We start from the raw sequence: 7,299 nt of genomic DNA on the forward strand, positions 1-7,299 counted from the left end.
ATTCTATAAACTAATAAGGAGTAATTTTTTTTTTTAATGGCAAACATTTTCAGAAAAATTCTATTGAGAAAATATTAAAGAGGTGTTTATAGTTTTCAAGAACAATTACTACTGAGGTTAAAATGAGAAAAGAAAAATTAATTTTGTCATGAACTTTTAAAATAATAATAATTTTAGACAATTAATTTTAGAAATCACGAAAGATAGTTTGAGACAGAAGGAGTACACACGAAGTCATGGCAATTTCTTTTTAAATAGTTTAATTTAAATTGGTTTTATTGAAGAATTAATGGACACGCATACAACCTTCTAAATTAATAAGTTGGAGAAAGGAAGTCATTAATATCTAAATCAAGCTAGACTATTTAGGCATGTTTAAATGTATGGTCTTACCAAAAGCCCCAATTGAAAATAAAAATTTGACTTAAACGTTTCTTAGAAATATACATAAGGACAAAAAATGTAAAATATAACGGGCAATTGGCGCGAATGCCCCTCTTTTGGGCTGGTCTTTAGATTTTGCCCCTCAAAATGGCGGTCTTTAATTATTGTCCTTCCGAGCAAAAGCAACATAGTACAAAGACATTACTACCCCTAACCGTTACATATAAAAAAAATATCGTTATTCAAATCTACCCTTATTCAAAACCTTCCCTTCTTTCATATCGTTAACCCAAACTTCGTTCCCATTTTTTCACATTATTCAAATCGTTGTTTCAAGCCAGATTTCTCAATTGATTTTGCCGCTACAACATCAGTAAAAGGTACAAATCTTAATTCAACTCAATTTAACGATTTTATTGAGTTTAGATTGTTAATATTTGAAAAAAATCATCCTGTACGACCTGATTATTAAGAAACAGCTGACATACAACTCAGATTGAACATTGCGCATGATAAAATTAATCAGCAAAATAGAATTGATTGGATTTATTGCTTTGTTCTGATTTTAATTACTTTATACCTTACTTAAATTAGTATACAATGCTTATTTACTTGAAATTGTAATTATAATAAATTCAATTTAAAACACGCAATGCTTATCGATTTAAACTTGAATTAAGGCAAACTGTGTACAAATTTTGAACAAGTATGCCGAATGAGGCAAAAGTTCAATTTATTTAGGAGTACATTTTGCCGTTAGAGGCAAAATCCATTATCATAACAAATACAAAAAGTACTTATGCTGGAGGAGGCAAAAGTTCAATTTACAACAGAGTAGAGTATGCCGTTACCGGAAAAATTTCTGAACAAACTTCATAACAAGTATGTCATAGAGGGCAAAACTTCTGGTTTATATAGAAGTATAAATCAGTCCATTTTAAATTGGAATAACTGTTGCATGGATTTGATTTATATTGCATGAAGATAGAGGAGGTTTTTTAGGTTTTTTTTTTTTTTTTTTTTAACAAAAAACAGTTACTGCATTATGATAAGCAAAACAAAAAGTACTTATGCCGGAGGAGGCAAAAGTTCAATTTACAAAAGAGTAGAGTATGCCGTTACCGGCAAAGTTCTGAACCAATTTCATAACATGTATGCCGGAGAAGGAAAAAGTTCTGGTTTATATAGAAGTATAAATTAGTCCAGTTGCGTCAATCCTCTAATTGGAATAACTGTTGCGGGCATTTGATTTAAATTGGATGAGGGTAGAAGAGGTTTTCATTTTTTTTTAACCAAAAACAGTTACTGCATTATCATCAGCAAAACAAAAAGTGCTTATGCCGGAGGAGGCAAAAGTTCAATTTACAAAAGAGTATAGTATGCCGTTACCGGCAAAGTTCTAAACCAATTTCATAACAAGTATGCTGGAGAAGGCAAAAGTTCTGGTTTATATAGAAGTATAAATTAGTCCAGTTGCGTCAATCCTTTAATTGGAATAACTATTGCAGGCATTTGATTTAAATTGGATGAAGGTAGAGGAGGTTTTCATTTTATTTTTTTTAACCAAAAACAGTTACTGCATTATGATAAGCAAAACAAAAAGTACTTATGCCGGAGGAGGCAAAAATACATTTTACAAGAGTAAGCCGTTACAGGCAAACTTCTGAACAAACTTCTGAACAAGTATGCCAGAGAAGGCAATACTTCTGTTTAGAAGCCATTAAAGTAAAATTCTACGAACCTAAAGAAACTTAGACTTCATTAACATACATTTAAATATATATGTCCACAAAACATAAAATTCTAACTTCATAAGTACCAAACTACCATCATCTGTTCTAATTTCATGTGTACCCATTCCAAATTGCCCCATCGTCAATTTGACTAGTGTGCTGGAATAATCTCTGCCTTACAAATCGTAATTCTCTTCGTAGATCATCATTTTCTCTACTTAGAGCACCGTAAAGAGCCCTCAGAAAATCTATGTCTCTTTTGATATCAGCAATTTCTTGAGTAATTTGCAAATTTGCAATATTAGGATGGATTTGGTTATGAAGATGGGCACGTTCATGTGCTCGTGGCCACCATTAACATGTACAATATGTTGATTTTGGTTCATTTTGTATGTGATTATATCTGGTTTTCAGAAGTAAAGTGTTTTTTTTTTCCTTCTTCCAAAAGTTGTGTTGGTTTATATAGAAGTATAAATTAGTCCATTTTAAATTGGAATAACTGTTGCATGGATTTGATTTAAATTGGATAAAGACAGAGGAGGTTTTTCAGTTTCATGAAAATAACTGCTGCAATTTCATTGGAATAACTGTTGCAGAAACAGTTACTCCGTTTTTGAAGAATGCTGGTAGGGGCAGAACTTCTGTTTACAAAATGGTAGAGTATGCCGTTTCAGGCATACTTCATGACTTTACATACAAAGTCTGCTGGGAAGGGCAGAACTTAAATTTTCAAAAATAACAACTTAAATACATTTCATTTTGGGTTTTGCTCAAGTGAATCTCTTTTTATGCAGGAAGTTTAACAAAAAATGACACCAAGGTGCATCTACATAGCCTTCAACGGTAAATGGGACACCACCTACAATTATGTTAATCATGAAACCAAGCTAATACTTGTCAACGATGGTGTAAATTTTCAACAATTCACTCAACAGATATTTGCAGGGCATACACAAGATACTCAGCAAAAAGAGGCCAACATATGATTTGACACCAGTGAGAAAACATCCAAAGGGATGCGTGTAACAAACGACATTAATCTTCACACTTGCTTATACCTGCTCAACAACAATGACAACTTCAGAAATTCCTTTTTCATATTAGAGTTCAATTCAACTGATGCGGAGAACAACCCATTACAAGAACATCATAATGACTCTATCCTAATGACAGAAGGACAAACCATAGAAGAAATTGACAAACAACTTTGCATTGCTTATGAAGAAGACCTGTTTGAAGTTGGATTGGATGACGAACAACACAACCCTATTGGACATAACCTTGGGATTCCACATGAGCAAAGAGAGATAGTAACTCCTAACCAGACACCTGAGCAGCTATAATGGCAACCGCCAAACATTGAACAAGTTGTAAACAATGACCTTTCTCAGCATCCAACTTCAATGAATATTGTATCACTTACTCCGAGCATGACAGTTGAAGAGACACAAACACATCCATGCAACAAAAGAAAGACACTAAAGAGGAAGAGGATACAAAATGATACACAAATTTTGACACCTAGTGCATCGATTGATCAAATAGAAGTTGGCATTTTATTCAAAGACAAAGATACCGTGAAAAAGTGCATGAATAACATTGCAATTACTCGTCATCAACAGTACAAGGTAGAAAAGTCATGCACGCAACGGTATTACATCAGATGTGTTGACCCAACTTGCATTTGGCGTTTCCACAGTTTAAGGTCCAGAGGATCAGAACTTTTCAAAGTAGTTAACTTTGAAAAGAGACATAGTTCAATAAATTTCATCACATCTGACATGAGGAATGCAACTTCAAAAGTCATAGCGGAATACATTACAGACCTAGTACGCCATACACTACAAGAGATAACACCTAAATTTGTCATTGAAGAAATGAGAAGCAGATATGGCTTGCACATTAGTTACCACAAAGCGTGTCGTTCCCTCTAACACGCTTATAATGTCATAAGAGGAAGCCCAGAAAATAACTACACACTTCTACCGCAATATCTTCACATGATGAAATTAAAAAATCGTGGAACAGTTGCTAACATCAAATGGACCGCTGACAATGAGTTTAAGTATGCTTTTTTCGCTTATGGAGCATCAATTGAGGGTTGGAAACACTGCAAACCAGTAATGATAGTGGATGCAACCTTCTTGAAATCAAAATACCGCGGTGTGCTCATGATAGCAAAGGATTGAAATAACAACATATTTCCTCTTGCATTTGGTATTGCAGACTCTGAGAATAATGAATCCTATAGGTGGTTCTTCAGACACGTGAAAAAGGTGTTTGGCACGCGCAAAGACCTATCAATTCTTTTCGATCGCCACACATCAATTACAACTGCAATCAAAGAACTGTATCCAGATACCCAGCATGGAATATGCATCTACCACATGGAGAAGAACTTGCAGAAATATTTCCCATCCGAAGCGATCCTATCACTGTTCTACAATGCAGTAACTACCTATAAACAGGCAGAGTTTCGTACCTATATGTCACAGATACAACAAATCGACCCAAAAGCTGCAGAATACATAGAAGAAGAACCACCGGAAATATGGGCACGTTCATTCCACACCAACAGGCATTACAACATGCTCATAACAAACAATGTCGAGACAATGAATTCTGTATTGAGAAAAGCAAGGGAGTTGCCAATAATGGCATGTATTGATTACATCCAGAACAAGCTGCAAAATTGGTTTTACCAGAGAAAATTGGATGCAACAGGACCGTCCCATGATCTGACATGTTGGGCTGAAAAGATTCTGCTTGAAAAGATAAGTAGAGGCTTCACAATGAAAGTAAGTACATTTTACCAACACACACTTCAATATTAGTTTGGTGAGCAATGCATAGTTTAATTTTAACCAAACACAAAAGTTATGCTGGACAAAGGAACAACTATGACCCTATTTTTATACTTAGTTCTGTCGGAAGGGGCATACTCTTATTTTTACTAGCCTGGAGTTATGCCGGTAAGGGCATAACTATGACACTGTTTTTATGCTCACAATGAAAGTAAGTAGATTTTACCAACACACACTTCAATCTTAGTTTTATGAGCAATGTATAGTTTAAATTTAACCAAACACAAAAGTTACGCTAGACAAAGGAACGACTATGACCCTATTTTATACTTAGTTCTGCCGGAAGGGGCAAACTCTTATTTTCACTGTACAGGAAGTATGCCGGAAAGGACATAACTCTCACATAATCTGAAAATTGCCACAAAAATATCACTCATTTATATTGTCAATTTCCACAGGTAGAAAACATAACTCCTATCAAATTTGTTGTGAAAGATAAAGGATATCAATACAATGTAGACCTGCAGAATATGACTTGTGAGTGCTTGGAGTTCCAAACTAACGAGTTACCGTGCACACATGCCATGGCAGTTATAGACAAAAGAAGTTTGCCAAAATCTATATACTGTGCAGACTGGTTCAAGAAACAAGCCTGGCAAGAGACATACAAAGGTGAAATACTATCAGTTGGAAATCAAGACTCATGGATTATTCCACAAAACATTATGGATATTAAAATAACGCCGCCTGATGTTAAAATAAGACCTGGAAGAAAACAAACAAAAAGATATCGCTCAAGAAGAGAATCGACAAAGTACACATACAGATGTGGTAGATGCAAATTCTTTGGACACACTAGGGCAACCTGTAATCACAGTCTAGCTCTCAATCCATATTCAAGAAGATACATGAAGAGGCAATTGTCATCGTAACATCACACTCTTATACATGGTTTATATGAATTTATCTTGTGATTCTTGACGCATAATGCACACTCTGCCTGAAAGAAATGGCAAAACTTTGGTATTACTAAGACTGAGACTTCAAGCATCTTATCACACATTTATTCTTCTGTCAATTCTTTCTTTTATTATTTTCTTTTACTAAGTTGTTATCTTCTTGTTGCTGATAATAAAAGACTATATAATAGCAAGAGATAAATGTCCCTACATGAAATCTACAATTCTCTACCATAAAACATTGAGGAAAAAGAAAAAAAAATCATCAACTTTAATTATCCAGTTTTATAATTTATGCCTCATGTGGCAGGTATAACAGTTTTTGCCAAGAAAACAAATTGGTATCTCAAAGACTACATCCTGGTAAGTTTAATAGATGTATGCCTTGGGACATAACAATATTGTTTCTGTCTGTTGTTTTCAAGTTTTACATTTATGCCGGAACCGGCAGGTCTTCCGTTTACAAAATAAATAAGTATGCCGTTAGGGGCATACTTATGTGGTTTGTTGTTTATAAAATATTTTAAAATGCTGGAAAATTGGATAAAACATTCAGCATAATACAATTAACACTAACTAAAATATTTCATTCATTCATAACAAAATTTCATTCATACAAATATTGGAGAGGAAAAAAAAAACAACAACAACGTAGACTAAAAATAAAAATTCATTCATACTAAAACAACAATTATGGCGTCTCAACTAATCCCAATAAAATGCGTTCTGACTGGTCAAAAAAGTTAAAAGGTTTTGTCTTTGTTGCTGGTTGTGGCAAGTTCTCTGAACTTAATTTCTGCCGGAAAGGGTGGAACTTCTGTTCATAAAATGACAAACTATGCCGACCCCGGCAAACTCCTATTACATAAACACCATAAAGTTGTAATGCAAAGGGCATAACTTTGATTTTCAACAAAATAACAGCTTTCCGTCACAAATAATCCCTAATAAATGCATTTTGGCTGGTCAATAACTTCAAAGGGTTTGTCTTTGTTGTTGGTTGTGGCAAGTTTTCTGAACTTAAATTCTGCCGGAATGGGCAGAACTTCTATTTACATAATGAGAAACTATGCCGACCCCGGCAAACTTCTATTACATAACAACCATGAAGTTGTGATGGAAAGGGCATAACTTGGATTTTCAACAAAATGACAGTTTTTATGAACAGAGAAGTTAAGATTAAAAATGAACACCATCAAATTACAAAGGGGCTTAAAGTTGAAATTTATAACACAAACAAACTATACAATCTTATAACATTTACAAAAAACACAAGGGCGAACGAAAAAAAAAATTACATAGTGGAAAATAACTAAAACAAACTATTTTTTTCCTTTCTTCACAGATCTTGCTCAACTAAAACAAACTATTTTTTTTGCTTTCTTCGTAGATCTTGCTCTCTTTTTCATCTCATACTCA

General features: G+C 34.1%; 1 protein-coding gene across 1 annotated transcript; it reads left to right on the forward strand.

The window, feature by feature from the left end:
* The first annotated feature begins 3,547 nt into the window (after positions 1-3,547).
* Positions 3,548-6,355, forward strand: LOC132612730 (uncharacterized). Its single transcript, XM_060326829.1, has 6 exons — positions 3,548-4,037; positions 4,146-4,280; positions 4,344-4,774; positions 5,380-5,788; positions 6,191-6,243; positions 6,332-6,355. Exons 1-6 carry the CDS (start codon positions 3,548-3,550, stop codon positions 6,353-6,355), a joined length of 1,542 nt encoding a protein of 513 aa, XP_060182812.1.
* The last annotated feature ends 944 nt before the right edge of the window (positions 6,356-7,299 follow it).

This window comes from Lycium barbarum, chromosome 10, assembly GCF_019175385.1.
Source record: "Lycium barbarum isolate Lr01 chromosome 10, ASM1917538v2, whole genome shotgun sequence".
Classification (NCBI taxonomy): Eukaryota; Viridiplantae; Streptophyta; class Magnoliopsida; order Solanales; family Solanaceae; genus Lycium; species Lycium barbarum.